General features: G+C 43.3%; 1 protein-coding gene across 3 annotated transcripts in view; it reads left to right on the top strand.

Annotated features, from left to right (window-relative positions):
* The first annotated feature begins 344 nt into the window (after positions 1 to 344).
* Positions 345 to 27,021, top strand: part of LOC139268526 (mucin-22-like) — a 76,034-nt gene continuing 49,357 nt past the window's right edge. For 2 of the 3 annotated variants that reach the window (XM_070886796.1, XM_070886795.1), the window contains exon 1: positions 345 to 539. In XM_070886796.1, the coding sequence (XP_070742897.1) occupies positions 473 to 539 (67 nt within the window). In that variant the 5' untranslated portion in view covers positions 345 to 472. Of the gene's footprint in view, positions 540 to 9,287; positions 9,435 to 27,021 lie in introns of all 3 variants that reach the window. The other variant, XM_070886798.1, reaches the window with a different exon arrangement.

Raw genomic sequence — 27,021 nt, 5'->3', positions numbered from 1 at the left:
CACCACCATTCAATAAGAACATGGCTGATGATCCCCTCAGTACCTCTTTCCTGCTTTCTCGCTATACTCCTTGATCCCCTTAGCCGAAAGGGCCATATCTAACTCCCTCTTGAATATATCCAATGAACTAATAAACATTAAAGGGAACCATGACAAATCAAATTAAATTAAAATGTTGTTGCCTGTTGAAATGATGCACCAGTCCTGGGCACAATTCCAGAGCCTGAGCTAGTCCAGTTCTCGATTGCAGGTTTGACCAATGAGCTGGTTGAGGGGCGGGGTTGGAGTGTCTGTGTATGTCTCTCTGTTCCAGAGCGTGTTGATTTTAGTCCCAGTGTGGAAACACGTGGCGCTGCAGCGACTGAGGCAGACAGGCGCGTTCTTCTCTTTCTCCCACTGTGTGACTCATTCACAGGTTATTTATAGCCTTTGGTCGTGGATTCAGTTCGAGCTTTCGGCAACAGTAGTGAGGATGGAGACGGTAGAGCGCTGGCAGATTTGTCTGTGTCTTTTTGTTACAGTGCTCAGCTCTTCTCTCGGTAGGAGCAGTCGCTATTTATGTTTATTGGTGGATTTGTGTTGGCAAGCTTGACCTTTTCAGTTAATTCTGTTCAGATGTCGACTTCGGTTCATTTAGCATTCGGCAGTGCAGTCTGTTTGGTTTCACGAGATTAATGCGAACGACCCCTTAGTTTTTTCCTTTGTAAGTAATGGGCAGTTATTGCTGCCACTTTCTAAGGACCGAATTTTCCAATTGTTGGCAGGGCTCGGCAATTTATATCAATAACATTTGTTGAGCTATTTAATGGGCACAGTAGAATTGTTTGCACGCACCTTTGGCAATGATTTAACGAACACTTTCAGGGAGTTTATTTTGACCCCCGCAAATTGGATCGAGTGCACGGATTCAGACTGAGGCGTGCAGACATTTATGTCGAATTCCGAAAATCTTTTAAAATTTAGTTTTAGTTTTTTTATTAAACATCACATGCAGTAGCATTTAGAAATGGGACTTCGCTAAAGGTCAAATTGCAACATCCCACTGGCCAGAACTGACCTTTGGAGCCCTGTAACTCTGTCTCCCAGAATCGGTCGTTTCCATTTCAGATTTGTGGGATGTGAGCAGAACTTGCATTGCACATGTAAACTTTTCCCTTTTTTGGAAGGGACAATGCACTAATCATTGGGCCTATTTAGGCTGCAGTTTCGATTCGGCAAGACTGATCTACTGAACGCTTTTAAGGATTTGTATCAGTGTAAGATTCTGAGCCTGGCTTCTTTCCTGCTGCAGTGGCCTTTTCTCTGAGCACTTCATCAAGTTCATTTCCCAAATTGAAATTTACGGCAATTGGTGATTTCAATGGATAGCTACTTAGTACATAATTTGTAAAATGTTAAAATAATTTTAAAATCAAAGTGGAAAAATAAATTTAATTCGTATAGTGCCTTATTGCATTACAGGAAGTTTGGAGAGCTTCGCAGACGATCAATTACTTTTTTTTAGTGCGTTCACTGTTTTTGGAGCAAACACAGATAATTGCACACAGCAGGTATCACAAACCGTAAATGAGATGTATGACCAGGTAATCTTGTTTTTGTTTGATGGTCATGGTTAAAGGCAGTATGTTGGCAAGTATCCACTGAAGTGTCAGTGCTCAAGTATTGAGTAGAGTTTGAACCCACAACCTTCTGATCTAGTGAGAGTCTGCTGACTGAGCCAAAGTAACTTTAAAAAAAAGTAATACATCCTAAAAGGATATGGATGCTAAAATAATAGTAGGATTGTGTAAATGTAAAAAATAACATTTGTTAAATGTTGGAATTATTTTTCAGGAGTTCTTGTGTGGAGTGTCCTTGAAAGCACTGCAGTATTTGTACGAAGTTACATAATCAGTAACGTGGGAATTTCATTGCATTTCTGACAATTTCCCCCTGGAAGGAGGAAATTATGATTCCTGCTTTGTCAGATACAGCATTTTTATTGCAAAGTCCAAGATGGTAGTGTTACAAGCTGTTTTGTTTATTTAAAAAAAAGCTTTTACCTGTGAATTCTGAGAATATTGCACCTTTAAATAATACGCTCAGAATCCAACCTGACAGCAATGCACTTTTAATGACTGATCTGAGCTAACAGGATTATTTAAACTGGTTATTTAAATGTGATCTGTGTGCTTGGAACTGTGAGACTCCTCAGTGGAAATTGGCTGGGGAGCAGTGAGAGCTTCACAAGGCAGAAATAAATATGAAACCATGCGTTTAAGCATAAACAATCTGGTTTTGGATGACAAAATCATGAAAGGTACTTTATAAATGAAAGTGGCCTTGATATTTTCCCCTTCCTGAAGGGCTGAAGGGTATTGGTGACCCATTTGGGTTTATTACAACAATCCAGCAGCTTTCATGGCATTTTTCTTGTTCCAGCCCACACATTACCAGATTTCAAAAAAATTCTAATTCACAGCTTCTTACGGAAAGAGTGAGTTGCTAGTCTACCACCATAACCAGTACCAGAAGGTTAGAAAGGAGGGAACAGCGAGGAGGACATGAGGGCAGTTTCCCAGAATTATGGGAAATGATAGCAGTGTCTCACAGGTTCCTCGAGTACTTCTGTTAACTGCATATCAATAATTTGGATTTAGAGATAGGGATAGAGGGAGTGGTGTCCAAATTTGCAGATCATATACATATAGGAAGCATTATAAATAATTCTGTGGTCCAAAGGAAGTTGCAAGAGGATGTAGGTAAAATGGTGGAATGGGAATGTGGCAGATGGAATTCAATAAGACTTCTGTCTGAGGCTTAACCAGACTGTTTGCGACCTTGGTGTCATATTTGACCCTGAAATGAGGTTTCGACCACATATCTGCAGCATAACTAAGACCACCTATTTCCACCTCCATAACATCGCCTGTCTTTGCCCTTGCCTCAGCTTATCCGCTGCTGAAGCCCTCATCCATGCCTTTGTTACCTCTAGACTTGACTATTCCACCGCATTCCTGGCTGGCCTCCAACATTATACCCTATGTAAACTAGAGGTGATCCAAAACTCAGCTGTCCATATCTTAACTCGCACCAATTCCCGCTGACCCATCATCCCTGTGTTCGCTGACTGACATGGGCTCCTGGTTAAGCAACGCCTCGATTTCAAAATTCTTATCCTTGTTTTTAGATCCCTCCATGGCCTCACCCCTTCCCTAGCTCTGTAATCTCCTCCAGCCCCCGCCCTGGGAGATGTCTGCACTCCACTAATTCTGTCTCTTGAGCATCCCTGATTATAATCACTCAACCATTGGTAGCCAAGACTTCAACTGCCTCAGCTCTAAGCCCAGGAATTCTCTCTCTAAACCTCTCCGCCTCTCTACCTCTCTCTCTCCTCAAGACACTCCTTAAAACCTCCCTCTTTGACCAAGCTTTTGGTCATCTGTCCCAATAGGACACAAACAAATTTGAGTGAGCATAACATGGTTGAATTTCAAATTCAGTTGCAGGGTTGGATCTCGTACCTGTGTCCTAAATTAAATAAAAGTGATTACACAGGTATGAAGGCAGAGTTGGCTAAAGTGGACTGGGAAAATTAGATTATAGAGTGAGACGGTTGATGATCAGTGGCAAACATTTAAGGAGATATTTCATAACTCTCAACAAAAATGTATTCCAATGAGAAGGAAAGACTGTAAGAGAAGGGATAACCATCTGTGGCTAACTAAGGAAATAAAAGAATGGTATCAAATTGAAAACGAGGGCATGCCAAGTGGCCAAGACTAGTGGGAGGCCAGATGATTGGGAAACTTTTCAAAGCCAGCAAAGGACGACTTTTTAAAAAAAAAAGAGGGAGCATAGATTATGAAAGTAAACTAGCACGAAATATAAAAACAGATGGTAAGAGTACATAAAAAGGAAGAGCGTAGCTAAAGTAAAAGTTGGTCCCTTAGAGGATGAGACTGGGGAATTAATAACGGGGAACAGGGAAATGGCAGAGACTTCATGGTAGAAGACAATAAAAACATCCCAATAGTGGATAATCAAGGGGCTATAGGGAGGGAGGAACTAAAAACAATCGCTATCACTAAAGAAGTAGTACTCGGTTTAAAAAAAAAATGGGATTAAAGGTGGACAAATCCCCTGGACCTGATGGCTTGCATCCTAGGGCCTTAATAGAAGTGGCTGCAGAGATAGTGGATAGATTGGTTGTAAACTACCAAAATTCCCTGGATTCTGGAGAGGTCCTAGCGGATTAGAAAACCACAAATGTAATGCCCCTATTTATATAAAAAAAAGAGGAGGCAGACAGAAAGCAGGAAGCTATAGATCAGTTAGCCGAACATCTGTGGTTGGGAAAATGTTGGAGTCCATTATTAAGGAAGCAGTAGCAGGACATTTGGAAAAGCATACTTCAATCAAGCAGATTGCGGTAGGGAATTCCACAGGTTAACATCTCTGAGTAAAGAAGTTTCTCCTCATCTCAGTCCTAAATGGCCTACCCCTTATCCTTGGACTGTGTCCCCTGGTTCTGGACTTCCCCAACATCAGGAACATTCTTCCTGCATCTAACCTGTCCAGTCCTGTCAGAATCTTATATGTTTCTATGAAATCCCCTCTCATCCTTCTAAACTCCAGTGAATAAAGGCCCAGTTGATCCAGTCTCTCCTGATATGTCAGTCCAGCCATCCCGGGAATCAGTCTAGTGCACTCCCTCAATAGCAAGAACGTGCTTCCTCAGATTAGGAGACCAAAACTGAACACACTATTCCAGGTGAGACCTCATCAAGGCCCTGTACAACTGCAGTAAGACCTCCCTGCTCCTATACTCAAATCCCCTAGCTATAAAGGCCAACATGCCATTTGCCTTCTTCACTGCCTGCTGTACCTGCATGCCAACTTTCAATGACTGATGAACCATCTCCCCTTTTCCTAATCTGACGCCATTCAGATAATCTGCCTTCGTGTTTTTGCCCCCAAAGTGGATAACTTCACATTTATCCACATTATACTGCATCTGCCATGTATTTGCCCACTCACCTAACCTGTCCAAGTCACCCTGCAGCCTCTTGGCGTCCTCCTCACAACTCACCGCCACCCAGTTTAATGCAATCCGCAAACTTGGAGATATTACACTCAATTCCTTCATCTAAATCATTAATGTATATTGTAAAGAGCTGGGGTCCCAGCACCGAGCCCTGCGACACCCCACTAGTCACTGCCTGCCATTCTGAAAAGGACCCGTTTATCTGCTTCCTGTCTGTCTGCCAACCAGTTCTCTATCCACATCAGTACATTACCCCCAATATCCTGTGCTTTGATTTTGCACACCAATCTCTTGTGTGGGACCTTGTCAAAAGCCTTCTGAAAGTCCAAATATTGAATGTCCAAATACACCACATCCACTGGTTCCCCTTGTCCACTCTACTAGTTATATCTTCAAAAAAATTCCAGAAGGTTTGCCAAGCATGATTTCCTTTTCATAAATCCATGCTGACTTGGACCGATCCTATCACTGCTTTCCAAATGCGCTGTTATTTCATCTTTAATAATTGATTCCGACATTTTCCCCACGACTGACGTCAGGCTAACCGGTCTGCACTTACCTGTTTTCTCTCTCTCCCCTCCTTTTTTTAAAAAGTGGTGTTATATTAGCTACCCTCCAGTCCATAGGAACTGATCCAGAGTTGATAGACTATTGGAAAATGATCACCAATGCATCCACTATTTCTAGGACCACTTTCTTAAGTACTCTGGGATGCAGATGATCAAGCCCCGGGGATTTATCGGCCTTCAATCCCATCAATTTCCCGAACACAATTTCCCGCTTGATAATGATATCCTTCAGTTCCTCCTTCTCACTAGACCCTCGGTCCCCTAGTACATCTGGAAGGTTATTTGTGTCTTTCTTTGTGAAGACAGAACCAAAGTATTTGTTCAACTGGTCTGCCATTTCTTTGTTCCCGATTATAAATTCACCTGAATCTGACTGCAAGGGACCTACGTTTGTCTTCACTAATCTTTTTCTCTTCACATATCTATAGAAGCTTTTGCAGTCAGTTTTTATGTTCCCGGCAAGCTTCCTCTCGTACTCTATTTTCTCCCTCCTAATTAAACCCTTTGTCCTCCTCTGCTGAATTCTGAATTTCTCCCAGTCCTCAAGTTTGCTGCTTTTTCTGGCCAATTTATATGCCTCTTCCTTGGATTTAACATTATCCTTAATTTCCCTTGTTAGCCACAGTTGAGCCACCTTCCCTGTTTTATTTTTACTCCAGACAGGAATGTACAATTGTTGAAGTTCATCCATGTGATCTTTAAATGTTTGCCATTGCCTATCCACCGTCAACCCTTTAAGTATCATTTGCCAGTCTATTCTAGCCAATTCACACCTCATACCATCGAAGTTACCTTTCCTTAAGTTCAGGACCCTAGTCTCTGAATTAACTGTGTCACTCTCCATCTTAATAAAGAATTCTACCATATTATGATCACTTCCCCCCCCCCCACCCCGCCCCCCCCCAAGGGGCCTCGCACAAGAAGATTGCTAATTAGACCTCTCTCATTACACATCACCCAGTCTAGGATGGCCAGCCCTCTAGTTGGTTTCTCGACATATTGGTCTAGAAAACCATCCCTAATACACTCCAGGAAACCCTCCTCCACTGTATTGCTACCAGTTTGGTTAGCCCAATCTATATTTAGATTTAAGTCGCCCATGAAAACTGCTGTACCATTTTTGCACACACCCCTAATTTCTTGTTTGATGCTGTCCCCAACCTCTCTACTACTGTTTGGTGGTCTGTACACAACTCCCACTCGCGTTTTCTGCCCTTTGGTATTCCGCAGCTCCACCCATACAGATTCCACATCATCCAAGCTAATGTCCTTCCTTACTATTGTGTTAATTTCCTCTTTAACCAGCAACGTTACTCCACCTCCTTTTTCCTTTCTGTCTATCCTTCCTGAATGTTGAATACCCCTGGATGTTGAGTTGCCAGCCTTGGTTACCCTGGAGCCATGTCTCTGTGATGCCAGTTATACATTAATTGCTGCCTGTGCAGTTAATTCGTCCACCTTATTACGAATACTTCTCGCATTGAGGCACAGAGCCTTCAGGTTTGTCTTTTCTAACACCCTTTGCCCTTTTGGAATTTTGCTGTAATGTGGCCCTTTTTGAGTTTTGCCTTATTAAAAGAAAATCATGTTTGACAAATTTGCTGGAGTTCTTTTGAGGATGTAATGAGCAGGGGAACCAGTGGATGTGGTGTATTTGGATTTCCAGAAGGCATTTGATAAGGTGCCACATAAAAGGTTACTGCACAAGATAAAAATTCACAGGGTTGGGGGCAATATATTAGCATGGATAGAGGATTGGCTAACTAACAGAAAACAGAGAGTCGGGATAAATATTTTTTTTCCAGTTGGCAAACAGTAACTAGTGGGGTGCCGCAGGGATCGATACTGGGGCCTCCACTATTTACAATCTATATTAATGACTTGGATGAAGGGACCGAGTGTAATGTAGCCAAGTTTGCTGATGATACAAAGATGGGTGGGAAAGCAAATTGTGAGGAGGACACAAAATCTGCAAAGGGATATAGACAGGCTAAGTGAGTGGGCAAAAAATTGGCAGATCGAGTATAATGTAGGAAAATGTGAGGTTATCCACTTTGGCAGAAAAAATAGAAAAGTAAATTAAATTACTATTTAAATGGAGAAAAATTGCAAAGTGCTGCAGTACAGAGGGAGCTGGGGGCACTTGTGCATGAAACACAAAGTGAGTATGCAAGTACAGCAAGTAATCAGGAAGGCAAATGGAATGTTGGCCTTTATTGCAAGGGGGATAGAGTCTAAAAGCAAAGAAGTCCAGCTACAACTGTACAGGGGATTGGTGAGGCCACACCTCGAGAACTGTGTTCAGTTTGGTCTCTGTATTTAAGGAAGGATATACTTGCATTGGAGGCACTTCAAAGAAGGTTCATGAGGTTGATTCCAGAGATGAGGGGGTTGACTTATGAAGATAGGTTGGGCCTGTATTCCTTGGCGTTCAGTACGATGGGAGGTGATCTCATTGAAACATAAGATAATGAGGGGTCTTAACACAGTGCATGCAGAGAGGATATTTCCACTTGTAGGGGAAACTAAAACTAGGGGGCATAGTTTCAGAATAAGGGGCCTCCCATTTAAAACTGAGATGAAGAGGAATTTCTTCTGAGGGTTGTAAATCTGTGGTATTCTCTGTCCCAGAGAGCTGTGGAGGCTGGGTCATTGAATATATTTAAGGTGGAGATGGACAGATATTTGAGCGAAAAGGGATTAAAGGGTTATGGGGAGCAGGCAGGGAAGTGGAGCTGAGTCCATGATCAGATCAGCCATGACCTTTTTGCATGCCGGAGCAGGCTCGAGGGGTCAAATTACCTACTCCTGCTCCTATTTCTTATGTTAATATCTCTATGTGGGTTGGTGTCAATTTTTTTTGTCCCATGATACACTGGTGAAGCGCCTTGGGAATTTTACTATATTAAATGTGCTATATAAATACAAGTTGTTAGATGGTACATTTTATAGTTTAAATAAAACATTACTTTGAGTGGAGGAATGTTGATTGTGGAAGAGTAGGACGATTTGGGGTTCAGCTTCTCAAGACAAAAGCAGCACCTCTAATTTAATACTGAATTTTGTGACGAGGCATAGAAGATAGAAGTCCAGATGTACTGGTGAATCTTTATAAAACCTTAAGACTACATTTGGAGTACCATGTGCAGTTTTGTGGTCCACATTACAGGAAGGATGTTTAAGCAATACTGAGGGTACAATGCAGATTCACTCGGATGCTACCCACTGTGAGGAAATACAAATGTGCAGAAATACTCACATCTGTGACTGCTTTTGTTAAGAGCAAAGGAGATTGAGATGATTTGATAGACATGTTAAAAAAAATTATGAAAGAATTAGCAGAGTAGATAGAAAGAGTATTTCAAGTGATTGGTCTAAAGCAAGGAGAAATGGATACAACAATAAATGTAATTTTAGGACAAAAGGCAGAAGAAATGTTTCTACAGAGTTGAGAATGTGGATTGCACTACCAGAGTTAGTGATTGAAGCAGAGACTATGTCAACATTTAATAGGTTACATAGGTTTTTGAAGATAAAGGGATATGAGGCCCAAATTTGGCCCTCCGGTTTTTTCGGCGCACTTGCGTGAGGTGCGCCGACTTTCCACGCTCAAAACGGCGCCGAAAAGATATCTCCGTAGTTTCCCTGCTCTGTTGACTGTCCTTGTGCTTACCGCGGCGTGGCAATTACAGGTGTCGGGTGGAGCTAAGTCCCTGCCCTCAAGAGTGCCGGCAGCTCAACGCATGCGCGCTGGAGGTTTCGCGATGTCCTGCCCCTATCCCAGGCCGAGTGGTGAGAGTCCTGCACCAATCCCCAGCCAAGTGGCCTCCCGCACCGAGGTAGGACTTGAGTTTTATTTTTTATTTATTGATGGTTTTGATTGGGTGGGTGGGTGAGAAGGGAGAAGAGGAAGAGGAGGAGGAGGAGGAGAGTTTTGATTGGGGTGGAGTGGGGGAAAATGAGTTTTGATCCGGGTGGGGGAGAGGAAGTTAGCCGTCCTCATAGAGAGAAGTCCACCAGTCCCTCGGAGTTGACTCTTGCAGCCTCAGTGCTCTGCGAGCCCAACCTGTTGTGCATGGTCCGTTCCCTGTGCTCCCTCTCCCACCCGGGCGTCCCATCCACCCACACCTATTCCCAATAGAGTGGCCTCTCGCACCAGCAGGCCCGCTGACTTCCCGGGCCAAGTTATGAAGGTAGGACTTAAGCTTTAAGTTTTATTTATTTATTTATTTATTATTGATGGTTTTTATGTTGTTGAATGTTGTTGTGAAGGTGTTTAGTGCTTTGCAAGATCCTTTCCCCTCCCCTCCCCTCCATCTCTGGCTACCTGCGCTGATTTCTTAACTCTCTAAGGGTTTTCTGTGCAGCCACAAGTGGCCACATAGGCTGGCCTAAGTTAGTTTGGAACAACTATTAGCTGTCCAAACTGGCTTAAATGGCCAAAACAGGCGTAGGTGGCTGGTAACGCCCCCTTTTGGAAAAAAAAAATAGAAAAAATCCTAATTGACTCTCTTACACTGGCGCAAATTAAAAGTGCAGAATGGGGATCTTTAAGATACTCCAGAAAAATCAAGTTGCTCCAAAAAAGCGGAGCAACTCCTGGGCAAATTTGGGCCCATGGGAACAGAGCAGGCACTTAAGATTAAGATTACTGCTCATGCGAAGGTTAAACACTGACTGTTTGGGCCAGGCGGCCTGTTTCTGTGTTGGAATTAAATAGAAATTACATGTGCTGGATTTTCAGGAGATTTGTGACTGGGTTTTCGCCGCGATTTGACCCTCCGCAGCTCAAACCCGGTCGCAATCCTCAGGTGGGATCCTTGGGTACCTGTTGGCGGCGGCGCTTCCAAGTGCTGCCAGGGAGAGATACGCCGACGTGCAATGACTTGGATTGTGTTTGCGTCTGAGTTTCGGCGCTCTCCTGACACGTACACCACGCCCAGAATAGCAACAGGTCAAACCTGTCGGTGCAGCTCTGCCAGCTATAAAGGTAAGTTAAAGCTTTTATTAATTTTTTGCAGCAATTAGATAGTTAAGAGTTTGCACATTTATTTTGGAATGCTTTTTGGAATATGTTTTGTTCCCTCCCAAGGCCTCTCGCAGCGCTCTCTGCCCCGGACTAAAGTTGCCGAAACTCGCGTTTTGCGCCGCGAATGCTTGTGCAACGCCTCCCTTACCGATGCACCCCAGTGCAGACGTAAAGGCTGCAAGTTCGGCCTAAAATGGTAAGTTTCACGTATCACTACCATTTTTGCCGAAAAACCCCGAAAGTTGAAAATCCGGCCCAATAATGTATTCTAGTCCTCCTACTTCTATCTCCCAACATATGGCCTATTTCCATTGCAATGTCACCTGACAACTACTGGAACACACATTTTTCATGCCTATTCACCTCCACACCTGACTTCTCCAATGCCTTCCTTGCTAGACTCCCTAAGTTCCACTCTGCATAAACTGCAAAACATTCTGAAGTCTGCTGCCTTCCATATTCTAACTTGCACAAGACCCCACTCGTCTATTTCCCTTATTTGTGCCAAACTTCTCTGGGTCATATCCTTCAGTGCGTGGACCTCACAATCATCCTTGTCTTCCTTCACAGCCTTTCTTCTTCCTGCCTCTAACCCCTTCTTATCTATGGTCCTGCTCACAACCTCTGCTCATACAACACTGGTTTATTTTGTGTTTCTCACTTCCCTGCACTCTACCATTGGTGGCGAATTCTCTTTCTGGGACCCCCATCCCTCCACTGTGCTTCATTTTTTTTCTCTGCATTGAAAGATTCTTAGACTGCGCATTTGTCAACCTCCGCTAATGCCTTTTCTGTTTGGTTAGATCCCAAACTATGTAGTGAACTCTGACATTTTGCTACATTAAGGTTGCTATACAATGTACAAAATAGTTCTGTGAAGCAGTATGACTGAGATCAGACACTCCAAGATGTGTAGAATAGAGCAATGGGTTCCAGATTCCAACATATTGTTCCACCACACCATCCTGCTGCGAAGTTTGATGGATTTATGTCTGAATGTCCACATGATTTAAAGTAGTCCAAAATCACAATTAAAACGTGCTAGGAAGAATGTTATTGTTTTGTATAAATGATTTGTAAAGGGCTTTTCATGGCAGTTGGACTGACTGCAGGTTCCTTAAGCACGCGGGGGGGGATTTTTTTTTTACTGCTGGTCACCTGTTTCTTGACTGTAAATCCGGAATTTCTGGTGGGGTTGTTGGACAGTTTTCAGGAAGGCCTTTGAATGGGCGCCCAGCTGACAGGAGGCTGTTTAAGTATGCAAATCAAGATCCCAATTACAATTTTTGTGGAGAAATAGGCGCCGCATGCTAGTCCCAGTTTTTCTAGGCGTTGAGTGGCCAAACTGGTGGTCCTTAAAGAGACCACTGAAGGTTGCTCAGAAACGGTATGGTTTTGCTTTTTTAGGTTTTTGTGGAGCCACAAAAATCTTCCGGCCCATTGCCGTCCCATCCTCTCTGCTCCACAAGGATCTGCTTTCCCTACCCTGTCCTCCAACAGGCCTGACCTGCCAGCTAGCTCCATGCACCAAACCAGAAAGCTGTAGTGAAGGACCCATTTGGTGTCTGCAACACACTAGTAAAAATTTAATTGGGGCCAAAATCTGAATGTTTTGTGCCTCCTGACTGTGGCCTGGGGTGGGTGCTGTGGGTGCACTGCCAAAACCTGCATGCCTATTCACTGTCGTATGCTTTGGTGAAGCCCAGTTCTACCCATTAACACTAAATCACAATACATTGCTTGCTGGAGAATCCCTAGAATACCTACAACCAAAAGCAAACACATACACTGTGAAACCACTGCGTAGAAGCTATACTACTGTATCGGATTTATTTACAAATAAAGGAGAACATCAAATCAAAAAGACAGTAAGATATTAAACAGCACAATACTTATTCAGTGGAACTCAAATCAATCCACAAAAGGTTAAACATCATACCATAGCTTCTCAGCACAATCTCATAATGACTTGCATGAAATAGTTGCTCATGGAGTTCCTGTTCTCCTTTTTCATAAATGTGAGGCAGTTAGTAGACTTAAGGCCACAAGAAGAGTTACAAAGATTTGTCTTTCTTCGGAAGATAAATCGGGCAATCAAAATATTGATGGATTTTATATCTTGGAAGATAATGGCTCAAAATTGCTGGCTTCCTTTGTCGATGTCCCAATTTGACATTACAACTCCACTTGTCAGATTGCATGTTCACATTTCAAAAAATCCACTAGCACCCAACAAAGTAAATGGAGTAAACAGGAAAGACTCCTCAGTTTTTTAAAACCAGGAAATGGGGAGGTTACTCTGTGTTTCCCTGTTGTAAGTATTGCGGGGTGGTGGGGGAGGGTGAAATGAGTGCCTGGTGCAAGTGCTGCTGGTCAGGAGAGTTTTGCACTCTTAAATACTAATAAACCAGAAAATACTCCTAACAGAAACTGATGCCTTATCCAGAGCCATGACAAGCTAAAAAGGAAAAGCTACAAATGCTAGAAATTACACAACAGGTTACTCAGCATCTGAAGAAAAAAGACAATTATCACATTTTGCATGTTTACCTTTCATCAGACTTTCCTGCTATATATTTCTGGAATTTTCCATTTTTGTCTGAGTCATGATCTTTTTAATTTGATTTATTTGGTCCTATAGGGCAGTCGAAGACTTAATACTGGATGGGGAAAGAGAGTTGGGAGCTAGAAATCCATTTATATTTTTTAAAAGTACCTATGGGAATATTTTGAATCACTCAATACCTGGAGTAACAAAATAGTGGCATTCAGTGGTTCAATAGCCAAGGCATTGGGCCCAAGTTTCGAGCCGCGCCTAGAACGGCGCAGTCCCGACCTGGACGTCCGTTTTTTGCGCCACAAAGTGCGCCTAAAAAAACCCCTCTATTCTCCGCCTCCCTGCAGGTCCTCTGGCCCTTGGCACAGCGCAGCAGGAGATGTAGGGGGCGGAGCCAGGTCCCTGCGCCGAAAACAGTGCCGGGACCTCTGCACATGCGCGCTACAGTGGGCATGCAAGTGCAGTAGCTCCAGGCGCCCGGAACTATGTGGGAGGGGCCGAAGCACGAAGCCCCTAGCCCTGGCCGAATGACCTCACTGGGGCTGCGTGAATAAGGCTCCTCCCACGGCCAGCTCCTGCTTCCTCCCGACCCGACTCGACTCCCGCTTCCCCCCTCCGGACCGGACCCGACACCCACTACCCCCCCGCCCCGGACTGGATCCGACCTGACCTCCCTCTCCCCTCCCTCCCTCCCTCCCTCTCCCCACCACTTCCCCCCGCCGCCCCCCCCCCACCCCACCCCAACCCGACCCAACGCCACCTACCTGTAAATCTGGTGCTGGGGACGGGCCTGGACCGAAATCTCGGGCCAGGCCCGTTCAGCCTCCCTCCCCCCCCCCCCCAAATCACCTCCCCCCCCCCCCCCCCAAATCACCTCCCCCCCCCCCCCCCCAAATCACCTCCCCCCCCCCCCCAAATCACCTCCCCCCCCCCCCAAATCATCTCCCCCCCCCCCCAAATCATCTCCCCCCCCCCCCCAAATCATCTCCTCCCCCCCCCCAAATCTCCTCCCCCCCCCCAAATCTCCTCCCCCCCCCCAAATCTCCTTCCCCCCCCCCAAATCTCCTTCCCCCCCCCCCAAATCTCCTTCCCCCCCCCCCAAATCTCCTTCCCCCCCCCCCAAATCTCCTTCCCCCCCCCCAAATCTCCTTCCCCCCCCCCAAATCTCCTTCCCCCCCCCCAAATCTCCTTCCCCCCCCCCCAAATCTCCTTCCCCCCCCCCAAATCTCCTTCCCCCCCCCCCCAAATCTCCTTCCCCCCCCCCCAAATCTCCTTCCCCCCCCCCCAAATCTCCTTCCCCCCCCCCAAATCTCCTTCCCCCCCCCAAATCTCCTTCCCCCCCCCAAATCTCCTTCCCCCCCCCCAAATCTCCTTCCCCCCCCCCAAATCTCCTTCCCCCCCCCAAATCTCCTTCCCCCCCCCAAATCTCCTTCCCCCCCCAAATCTCCTTCCCCCCCCCCAAATCTCCTTCCCCCCCCCAAATCTCCTTTCCCCCCCCCAAATCTCCTTTCCCCCCCCCAAATCTCCTTCCCCCCCAAATCTCCTTTCCCCCCCCCAAATCTCCTTTCCCCCCCCAAATCTCCTTTCCCCCCCCCCCAAATCTCCTTTCCCCCCCCCCAAATCTCCTTTCCCCCCCCCCCCCGATCTCCTTCCCTCCCTCCTCCCCCACCCCCACCCCCCCACCAATCAACACAGACACTGACAGACAGAGAATGAGAGACACACACAGACAGACAGAGAGATCGATAGAGACACACTGGGGGCGGGGGGCATCCCAGCACGCTGTTGGAGAGCTTCCGGTGCTGCAGTTGGTAAGTAGAAAATTTTTTATTGATTTTTTTAAAAAAAATTATTTCATTAATGTTTTTTTGATTGATTTATTCGTTGATTTATTGATGATGGCTCTTTATTTGTAAAACTGAAGTGTTTAATGTTTGTAAACTTCCCTTTTAAATCCCCCCCCCCCCCCCCCACCATTCCCTACGCCTGATTTGTAACCTACGCCTGATTTTCTAAAGTGTAGACAAGGTTTTTTCGAGCATACAAAAATCTTCACTTACTCCATTCTAAGTTAGTTTGGAGTAAGTTTTCACTGACGAAACTTTGAAAACAGGCGTAAGTGGCCGGACACGCCATCTTTTGAAAAAAAAATTCTGTTCCAAAGTGAAACTGTTCTAACTGACCAGAACTGGAGCAAACTAAATGACGAGAATTCCGATTTCTAAGATACTCCGTTCTACACCAGTTGCTCCTAAAAAATCAGGAGCAAATCATGTGGAAACTTGGGGCCAAAGAGTGGGCATGACTGAACATGTCACTCCCCAGTGCCTCAGAAAATGTAAATGAAGACGACCGAAGTACTCATTTTGAAATAGAATTATACATTATTTTCATCAAATTGAAGCTTATATTTGATTTCTGCAGTGATGTCCTAAATGCTGCATTCTTTGACTATTTGCAGTGATTTGATATATCATTGAAGTTTGGTGCCTTTCTTGATCCTAGACATGTATTGTAGTGTAAGCTTCTCCCTGTACGCTTTACACATTCACATGGTGATTCCATGGTGTTTACCTGTGCAGAGTATTTTAAATCATGAAATTATGAGCTTATAATATAATCAGCATATACAATATGAGCTGAATTTGCATATTAAATCAATCCTTCCTATAAGACTATTTTCTCTCCAAGGTGCTAATGCACACACTTATTTTCAATAGGTTTCCTTTATTTAACATAATTGCATATTTTTAATCTAATTAAAATAGGGCTTAGTTCTTCAATTACAAATAGGGCTTAGTTTGTTCTTTAACCTAATTTGCACGCTTTAATAAGGTCTTCAGGGATGGTAGTTATATACCATTCAAGTTGCATTAAGGTCTGGGTTCTAGTTTGTGATTGGAGAATACTGAAATGTGCTAATTACTTTCTTCCTATTCCTGTAATTAGCAATGGTTACATAAGCAACACTATAAAATGTTCCAACAGATATATTTACTGTAAAACTGCATTTGAAAGTTTAATGTGGGCTTGACCACTAAAGTTGCACACCCATATTTACAAGCTATGTAAATTGGATTTTTAAATATTTGTTGAATCGTATTTAAGATTGAGAATTTTAGGAATAGCCACGTAATTTGGCTGCTACAGTGTTTTCAATCTATAATCCTTTATTGGTACAGTATTCAGGAAGAGAAGCTTTTGCTTTGACCCTTAATTCCCCCAATAAAAGTATACAGAAAGCCAGAAAAAAAAATGGCATTTTGAATTCCTCTGGGGGAAACTAAGATAATGTGATTGGAGCATTTAGACTTGCCAAAGAGAGAAATCTAGGCAAGCATTTTTGACATGTATTGTTCAAAATCAATATCCAATTGTGTAGTAATATTTTGTCTTTATTTTCTTGATGCCAGTTGTCCCTTATACCTTACTCAAATGTGAATGCCGTGACCCCTTGACCTCCACAGATATACACTTGCAGCAGGGGTCGCTGAATAGTGGTCAGGAGTGGAGATCTTTCCCCTCTTCATAGCTCGGGTGTGCCCAATTGTATTGTCAATTCAGCACAGACTTCTGGGGCTGCACGTATTAGCTACTCACTGAGTCACCAAGAGAACTGACTTAGCTTTTTAAAAAAATATATATAACTTCCATAGAACTTTGCCTCAAGGAAAGTTTTGTTGCAAAACTACTCCATAGCATTGAATGAGACCTTGCTTTGAACCATTGCCTAGAAAGTATTGAGTGAAGGAAAAGGCCAAATGGATGTTTTCTTTTCTCCCTTTTGCCCTCTCCTCTATCTACTTCCCTCAAACATAACCAATACAATATGCGTACTATGACAATGTCCAACGCACTAGCCACATGTAGCTTTGGACAACATTGTTAGGCATGTGATCTCAATGCTCGCATTCACACAGTATACTTTCATCTTTTTGTACATTTGTTGGTAAAATGGTAAGACGAAAAGCAGAGTGAGTGGTGTTTTTTGATCATTGTGAGTGCTTTACATCCTTGGTCACTGAATGGTGCTAGATGTTAAGTAAATATACACATGTCAAGTGCATTTACCTGTGTTGTATCAGTGTATGCAAGACATCTTCTACTAAAATTAGTGCATGTGGCTAAAATGGTATCACCGTAGCCATACCTATGGCTAGTTAGTGATTTCTATTGGACACCACTGTACTATGAGATGGTTGTCACAGCCTGAGGTGTATGGACCCAAGTTTTGGCTCGAGTTGCTCCTATTTTTTTTTTTGGAGCAACTAGTTTAGTATGGAGTATCTTAGAAATTGAAACTCTCGGCATTTAGTTAGCTCCAGTTCTAGTTAGAATAGTTTCGTTTTAGTAGAGTTTTTTTTCAAAAGGGGACGTTACCAGCCACTTATGCCTGTTTTGCAAGTTTAGGCAGTGAAAGGTTACTCCAAACTAACTTAGAACGGAGTAAGTGTCGATTTTTGTACGCTCAGAAAAACCTTGCCTACACTTTATAAATTAGGGGAAGGTAGCGAGAGATGGCGGGGGGGATGGGGGGAAGGGAAATTAGGGGATTTTACAAAGCATTAAACACTTCACTTTTACCAATAAAGAGCCATCATCAATAATAAATGATAAATCAACCAATAAATCAATCACAATTTTTAAAAAAAATCAATAAATAAATAATTAAAAGTTTCTACTTGCCTATTGCAGCACCGGGAGCCCTCTGACAGCCTGCTGAAGAGCTGCTCAGGCGGAGCCCGCCCCCGAGGAGATGCCGGTCGGGTGGGCCCCGCCGCCGAGGAGGTAAGGGCAGGCAGGCCACTCGGTCCGGGATAGGGGCGATGTCCCTTCGGCCAGGTATAGGGTCGTCGCCCGGAGACGAGATGTGCTCGGAGCACGCAGCTGCCAGCACTCTTTTTGGCGCAGGGCTGTAGCTCTGTCCCCAGCAGCTCCTGCTGCGCTGTGCTGAGCTGCAAACGGGCCTACCGATATCGGAGAATCGCAAGGTAAGTATTTGCCACTTTTTCAGTTCTAGAAATTAGTCGGGCCTCTCCGAGGTGCGCCGTTCTACCGGGGATCTGAAACTTGGGCCCTATGTTTCTACATGCAGTTTTACCATTCACTACTTTTTTTCCAGCAAATGCACAGATAACAATATTTCCAATGAAAAGTTCTGCAATGACCAATTTAACCATTATGTGCACATTTTTGGATCTGTTTATAATTATATGGTAAGATATGACAGCAATTTTGTTGGGGCCATCCAAAATGCTCCAATTTTGATAGATCTGCCATGATAAAAAGTTGGCATGTGGACTTCTGTGCTTCAATGTTATACAGTTTTCTCTCTTTCTATGATGTTTATCAATGGCCTACAGGTGGGGATGATCCAATAAGTTACTGAAAAAATCTTTCTTTACTCCGTATATTTTGACTTTTAAGCAATAGAAATTAAAACTAAATTGCAAACAAGTTATTAGAAATGGTGTATTGAGTTAACTGCTGTATACTGGAATTTATTGCTGCAGTGCACTAATGAAATAATCCAATTACCATGTCCTGATAAACGGTGCAAATAAGACTTATTTTCAAAACAAATAAGACCGTTAATGACTGAATTGTCTCTCTTTTAAATCATTGAATCATAGAAATTTACGGCATGGAAGGAGGCAATTTGGCCCATCATGTCTGTGCCAGCCGACAAAGAACTACCAGCCTAATCCCACTTTCCAGCTCTTAGTCCATAGCCTTGTAGGTTACGGCACTATAAGTGCACACCCAAGTACTTTTTAAATGCGGCGAGAGTTTCTATATCCGACCACCCTTTCAGGCAGTGAGTTCCAGACCCTCACCACCCTTTGGGCGAAAAAAGTTCTGAAGTCCCCTTTAATCCTTCTACCAATTACTTTAAATCTATGCCCCCTGGTTATTAACCTCTCTGCTAAGGGAAATAGGTCCCTATTCACTCTATCTAGGCCCCTCATAATTGTATATATTATTGAATGATTATTTGGGACAGGAAAGATTGTCATGAAATACTCCAAAAACAAATCTAAATTTTACTCTTTTTTTTTATTTGTTTAGTTTCCCCTATTAAAGCCTTCCTGAATCACCAATTCCCCAATTGAGAGGGGGAGGGAGATGACCTATCCTAGGCTTCTGCCAGTAGCACCCTTCAGATATGAGTACTGCTCAGAATAGGACTCTTTTTTTTTTTTCCCCCATTCCATGTATTTGGCCTTTTGGTTGAGATTGGGGATTTGCAGGCACGTTCTCATGTCCTATCACTGGTGCTACATAATAGGTTATAATATGTTGCACTCACAATAGGGCACGCAAAAATCAGTTAAAATAATCAAATGTGTATGCACTTTTGGTTATGACCCAATTAACTACGAATCTTTGCACTTCCTCAGTGTAAAATTACAGAATCAAATTTACCAGAGTTTTTAGCCTGTTAATTATGACTTGAATTGTTTGTGTGTTTTTGTTATTGGGGAAGGACAGGATAGAATGATGCCCGAAACCTCTCTACCTATCCTCCTTTTAAGAGGATCCTTAAAACCCACTACTTTAACCAAGCTTTTTGTCATCTTGGGATGTTTTACTATGTTAAAGGCATTGTGTAAATGCAAGTTGTTATAGTTTATAGAATCATAGAAACATAGAAACATAGAAAATAGGTGCAGGAGTAGGCCATTCGGCCCTTCTAGCCTGCACCGCCATTCAATGAGTTCATGGCTGAACATTCAACTTCAGTACCCCATTCCTGCTTTCTCGCCTTACCCCTTGATCCCCCTAGTAGTAAGGACCTCATCTAGCTCCTTTTTGAATATATTTAGTGAATTGGCCTCAGCAACTTGCTGTGGTAGAGAATTCCACAGGTTCACCACTCTCTGGGTGAAGAAGTTCCTCCGCATCTCGGTAATTTCTTGCCAAATGATTGCTTTCATTGTGAATCAGTGGAGTATTTGGGGGTATTGATGAGATTAATGTTGACTTATTTTACCTTTAGTGATGACTTTCAGCCATGCATTTTAGTTTTTTTTTTCTCTGAAGTTTCCCTTTAAACATTGAAGCAGAAACTAGATTTTCTTTCTACTTAAACTGAATGCTGGGTATAAATGAACAAGATTTGAAGTTTCTGTGATGCAGAGCTAATCGCCAATCTTTTTGGCGGTACTTCAAGTCTATTTATCTACATAATGTCAGCCTTATAAGTGACAATTAGCAAGCTGGCAACTGATCTGAGTAAGAGGCAATTGACATTGTATTCTAAGCTGACCCCATTCACAATGGTCCCTGCAGTTTCTTGTGAACTTGGTACTGTGTCTGATCAACAGTACAATTATACATAGCACAATGATTTTTATTTTTTCTGAGTTGATGACTTGACTTTTTTTTAAACAATGAGTTGACAAACATGTGAAATTAACAGACAGACAGCAAACAATCTAGTGGTCCATCTAGCCTGTCCCATGTAGTTCTGATGCCTAGTGCATCACAATATAAACACTCCCCACCAACGTTCCCCGTAATTCTTTTTGGGTCACAGGCCCCTTTAACAGGCTACGCGGCCCACTCAAAAGTCCACGCATGCATAGTTCTTGTCAATTTAAAAGCCGGCTGTGCAGGACCCCTGGAGTGCTTGCATGGCCACATAGCTTAAAAGGACCATTTCTTCCCACCCACATTGAGCCATGTAATCTGCTGGGAGAGGCACACAGCCAGATTTAAAAACCCATGCCAATTAGGGAAAGAAAATCTGGAAATTTCCTCTGATTGCTCTTGGTGATTGAAACTAGTCTAGGCGATCACATGGACACTGATTTATATTATAGGGTACCTACCTCTTGTAGGAGGTGATCCCTGCCCCAGCAAAAATCAGGTCCAGTTCTTTCTTGTGGGAAATGCTGATTCACTGGAATTCTTCAAGAGCCAGCAGCCTGTTCCATAGGTCCAGTAGTCTGAGAAAGAAGAAACTCCAAACATTTAGCCTAGTTCTATCTTTTGTGTAACTTGTAAGCATGAGCCCTAGTCCCGAGTAACCCATTCAGTTGAATTAATTGATCCACCCGAACGCAATTTAGTCTTTTGATTATTTTATAAATCTTGATCAAGTCGCCCCTGAGTCTGTATTTCTAAAGTATGCTTTGAGCTCATCTAGATAACTAAGGTGTTTAAAACGAGGTCTTAATCGTGTGGCCCTCCTCTACCCTTTCCTGAGCCTCAATACCCCCTTTCCAGGTTGTCCTGGGCTTGAGATTGGAAGAATGAACACTTTGTCAGATTATGACTCAGTCTATAAACTATGAATCAAGCTTATTAAAGGTTAAACAGTAGCTTAAAGGTTAAACAGTAGCATAAAGTCAACATAGTTTTTATTTCGTTGCAGAATTCCTAACTTGCATGCCGTCAAAAAGACTCAACAGTTCACTCACTTCCTCTTCTTTCCTTAGTACTTGACCTGCGCAACATCCATAGCATTACTCTTTTTTTTTTCAATAGGTAAGTTTTGGCCACCAACACAGGGTCTCGACTCTATCTGTGAGCTTACATAAAGCAGCTAAATATATCTCTGTCTGAGGAACAAGCTGTCCATCAACTGCTGCCCCCGTGCTATACCATGGGTCCTCCTCGGCTGGTAGGACTGGGTTTCTTGAGATCAAAGCATGTCTTTGGAAATGCTAATCTGGCTATTTTTTGTGTAGAATAAAGCTAACTATCCACTAAGAGTGACTATGTGTCTAAAGTGTTGAGACTTGTGACATCCTGCTATAGGCCTGGAGTGATCGAATAAGCAATCTGAACAACTGAGGTGATTGCTTACGTCACTCGCCTAAGAAAAGGCAGACCATTGCTCTATTGCATTACTAGCACCACACACATGTGGATTGATTCCCAGCTGGATAATCTAAGCCTACAATGAGCAAAATTGATCAAAGTGATCTTGTCCGCTTTTATAGGCACATGTATCATGGGCTGAATTGCCTCCTGTACTATGAAGTCCTATCTAAACTTCGGTATAAAATCCAGAATCTTATTGGCCCTTTTAAAACATTTATTCCAGGGGATGTGGGCGTCACCGGTGAGACCAGTATTTATTGGCCATCCCTAATTGCCCTGGAGAAGGTGGTGATGAGCCGCAGTCTTGAACCGCTGAGTCCATGTGGTGAAGGCACTCCCACAATGCTGTTAAGTAGGGGGTTCCAGGATTTTGATCCAGCGACTATGAAGGAAAGATGATATTTCCAATTCTGAATAGTTTGTGAGGTTGGAGGGGAATTTGGAGGTGGTGGTATTCCCATGCGCCTGCTGCCCTTGTCCATCTAGGTGGCAGAGGTCGCAGCTTTGGGATGTGCTGTTGAAGAAGTCTTGGCACGTTCCTGCAGTGCATCTTGTAGATGATACAAATTGCAACCACATTGCATTGGTGGTGGAGGGAGTGAATGTTTAAGGTGGTGGATGGGTTGCTGATCAAGTGGGCTAGGAACATAGGAACACGAGCAGGCCATTTAGCCCCCCGAGCTTTTTCTGCCATTCAATAGGATCATGGCTAATCTGTGACCTAACTCCATATCCCTTAATAATGTACCTGTGGTTAACAAAAATCTATCTATCTCAGATTTAGAATTAACAATTGATCGAGCATCTTGTGGAAGAGAGTTCCAAACTTCTACCATCCTTTGTGTGTAGAAGTGTTTCCTAATTTCACTCCTGATTGTTCTGGCTCTAATTTTGTAGACTGTCCTGGAACCCCCACCAGCAGAAATAGTTTCTCTCTATCTACCCTATCTATTCTCCTTAATATCTTAAAATCTTTGGTCAAGTCACCTCTTAACCGTCTAAATTCTAGGGAATACAATCCCAATTTGTTTAATCTCTCCTCGTAATTTAACCCTTGGAGTCAAGGTATCATTCTGGTAAACCTACGCTACACTGCGCTCCCTCCAAGGCCAATATATCCTTTCTCGGGTGTGATGCCTAGAACTACTTGCAGTACTTCAGGTGTGGTCTACCTAGGGCTTTGTATAGCTGCAGTATAACTTTTACTCCCTTGTATTCTCGTCCTCTAGATATAAAGGCTAGCATTCCATTAGCCTTTCTGATTATTTGCTGTACTTGTTCATGACATTTTAATCTATGTATTTCAACCCCCAAGTCTCTTTGGACATTCACTGTTTTGAGTTTTTGACCATTTAGAAAGTATCCTGTTCTATCCTTTTTAGCAGATGACCTCACATTTGCCTACGTCACTTAATCTATCAATATCCTGTTGTAATTTTATGCTTTCGTCTACACTGCCTACAATGCTGCCAATCTTTCTATCCCATCATCCAAGTCATTAATAAATATGGTGAATAGTTGAGGCCCGACACATCCCTGCAGGATAGCACCAGTTATGTCCTGCCAATTAGAGTACCAGCCTACTCTCTGTCTCCTGCCACTCAGCCAGTTTCATAAACCAGTCAATAATTTGCCTTCAATTTCATGGGCTTCAACTGTCGTTAACAGCTTCTTGTGAGCTACTTTATCAAATGCCTTCTGGAAGTCCATATAAATAACATTCATAGACATTCCCCTGTCTGCTACTTTAGTCATTTCTTCAAAAATTTTAATGAGGTTTTTCAGGCATGACGTACCATTTATAAATCTATGCTGGCTCTTTGATCAGCTGAAAATTTTCAAGGTGTTCAGTCACCCTATCTTTTATTATAGACCCTCTAGTAATTTCCTGACAACAGATGTTAGGCCAACTGGTTTACAATTCCCTGGTTTCTCTCTCTCACCATTCTTAAATAGCACAGTGACATGCACAATTTTCCAATCGAAAGGAACGGTTCCTGAATTGAGGGATCTTTGCAGATGCCCTAACTATAATCCAATGTGCTCACCTACTTCCTTTTAAAACCCTGAGTTGGAAACCATCTGGTCCTGGGGGTTTGTCACTCATTAGTGCCATTATTTTCTTCATTGCTATTATTTTGTTTATGTTAATGTTGAGTCCCTGTGCCTGATTCAATATTAGTTTCCTTTGGGGCTGCTTTGTCCTGGATGATGTTGGGCATATTAAGTGTTGTTGGAGCTGCAGTCATCTGGACAAGTGGAGAGTATTCTATCACACACCTGATTTGTGCCTTGTAGGTGGTGGAAAGACTTTGGGGATTCGGGAGGCGAGACACTCGCCACAGAATACCCAGCCTCTGACGTGCTATTGTACCCACAGTATTTATGTGGCTGGTCCAGTTAAGTTTTCCATCTGTGTAATCTTTTAAGTATCTATGTACTTGCACAACTTGACCTCTCTCGTCCATTTGAGAGTTTTACTGTTTAGGATATATTATATTTGATTTTTTTTTTTCCCGCCCACAATGTTTACTTGCATAGCCGTCCGCTCCCCTAACTGAGCTGTGCCCTCCTGCATTCTTCCTCATAGTTTGCCATGCCACAGTTTAGTCTAATCAGCAAATTTGGATATTATTCCCTCCTGTGCCCTGTCAGAAGGGGGCAATTCTTGAAATAATTGTTTTTAAAATACACCAGACCTTTAGAACATGGATGCTCGCCACGTTCTAACTCCTTTTTAATTTGTGTTGCAGCATTCGTCAAGCCATCTATTATGGATACAAGATATATTTTTTAAACCAAGAAGTATTTTTACCTTAAAAATTGAGTGTGTGCGTGTCAAGCTGTACGTTTTTCTTTTTCAAATGTGCAGTTTGGAAGCCATTATGGAAAACCCCTGGGGGGATAAAAGCTTTTAAATTTGTGCAGGGTTGGCAGCAGGATGATGGTATAAGCACTGTGAATCGTTGCTTGTGCACACCGTGCAAGTAGATTATAGTCATTTGTTTCAATTAAAGATTTTGTTCTGTGGATGTGAGCGCCATGCAATTAAACACCATTTAGAGCCCGGTTTGTTTTGCCTCCAATATGAATCGAGCATCCTCTTGCCTAATTTTGATTTCATGTTTCGGGTAATCTGTTCAGAAAGTGAAGTAACGATACCATGCAGTAATAAAGGCTGAATTATTTAACGGCCTCCAAAATTGAGAGTGCTTATGGAAGCATAGCTAATCCATTAAAATAGTGTTTGTTATTAACATTCTGTTGTGGGCTGCAATCCCATCAGTCTTGCTTGAGGGCTATTGCCAAGAACACTCTGTACCACAAAGTGGTAGGACATAGGTCTGCACTTGTGATTTTCTCTGCAATAATGACCTTCCTTCTGTCATAAAGTCAGGAATGGAGCTGTTTGCTGATGATTCTAGTGTTCAGCTCTATTTACAACTCCTGATAATGAAGCAGCCCATGCCAGCCTACAGAAAGATGTGAATAACACTGGCTTAGTCCCAACCATTAGCATCTGTTGAGGTGAGGTGGGCAGGATGGCGGTTGGGCGGCAGTCACCACTGACCAGTCATATATATCGACACTGTTGAATTTCTGTCAGGGACTCAACAGAACAGCAGAGTAACACTGAGAAGTCAGCAGTGCCCTGGAGAATAGTCCTGAAGCTCAGAAGGTAACGGGAGAAGTTAGCAGTACTTTGGAGAGTAGTCCTGAAGCTCGGAAGATAACTGGGGAGATGGGCACTTTAGGCTGCAACCGGTTACATTAAACTTGAAGTGGTTGAGCAGCAGATCAGTCACGCCAGCCGAGGCATACAGTGTAGTCCAGCAGAGCAGCACAGTCCTGATGATCGAGGAATTCAGAAGTCCAGAAAATCAAAGAACAGAGTTCCAGTTGTTGAAAAGAGCACAGATTAAGCTGGGTCAGGGGATGGGCAATATACTCGTACAGATATTGGGCACTGTTTTCTCCTGTAATGAGATTGAGTTAATTCCGGGAAGGTTACCAGTTGAGTGTGCGCCAAATGATACAGGGGATCAGAAGTAAGGGATCTACCTGTTAAAGTGGAAGAAGAGGTGCATACATCCCTAAAAAGCTGGTTACCCATAGTGCAAGATCCCAAGTCAGCACCTCCCTTAATCGGAGTGCATTGTGAGCAGTTAGTTGTGGAACTGTTTCTTTTAGAGGGCGAAGAGGTCTGCTGGTGTTCAGACTGCCCAGGGAAGAAATGGGGAAAGTGGCTGCTGTGTTACCTTGCCATTCCCTGGCCAGGTCACTGAACTTGCAGCACTGGTCTATAGTCCTGGCGGTGAGAGTTGGTACGTAGTGTCAGTGCCACCTCCCTCCATATTGGCACCAGTGACATTTTCTGTCAGTTTTCCTGCCACCCACAGCCAGAAATCGGTGCCTCCTGATCACCGTTTCGGCGTGGGGTTTTCAGGTCAGAATCTCTGAAATTGTGCCATGTTCTTGTGCTTAATTTGGTTGTGTGCCAGCTGTTCCTAGAATGGATACTTTTAATAAATGGCAAAAAAAGATTTATGAGCCATGCAGTGAGTGAATGGAGTGCAGTTCCTTGCTTGTCTGTTTCTCCCCCAGGCTGCTGCTGCAGTGGTCTTCAGCCAAAATAGACTTTTTAAAGGCTGCCCTTTAATTTCCAGGTAGTTCAGCAGATTACACCCATTTTACACAATTTATGCCATCACTACTCCAATAGAGAAAGCTGACCTAGGAAATAGCCATGTAAATACCTCTCCAGACCATCAGTTGGGTGTAAGTCTCTATTAGTGAAAACTCACCACATGGAAAATCTCCCTCCTAATTTTAGACAGGAAGTGATTGGTGTCTATAATTGATGTATTGAGGAGAGTGGTGGAGTGTATGATGTATGGTTTTGTACTGTATACTGTCCATTCATCTGTTTTATTTGGTTCAGAGCCAGTTTGTGTCTGGTACGTGTGTATATTCAGTCCATCTATCGCAGACAAAGGGACCACATGGC

The sequence above is a fragment of the Pristiophorus japonicus genome, chromosome 8, assembly GCF_044704955.1.
Source record: "Pristiophorus japonicus isolate sPriJap1 chromosome 8, sPriJap1.hap1, whole genome shotgun sequence".
Taxonomy (NCBI): domain Eukaryota; kingdom Metazoa; phylum Chordata; class Chondrichthyes; family Pristiophoridae; genus Pristiophorus; species Pristiophorus japonicus.
Note: the sequence above shows the minus strand (reverse complement) of the source record. Positions and strands in the feature narration are given on the sequence as shown.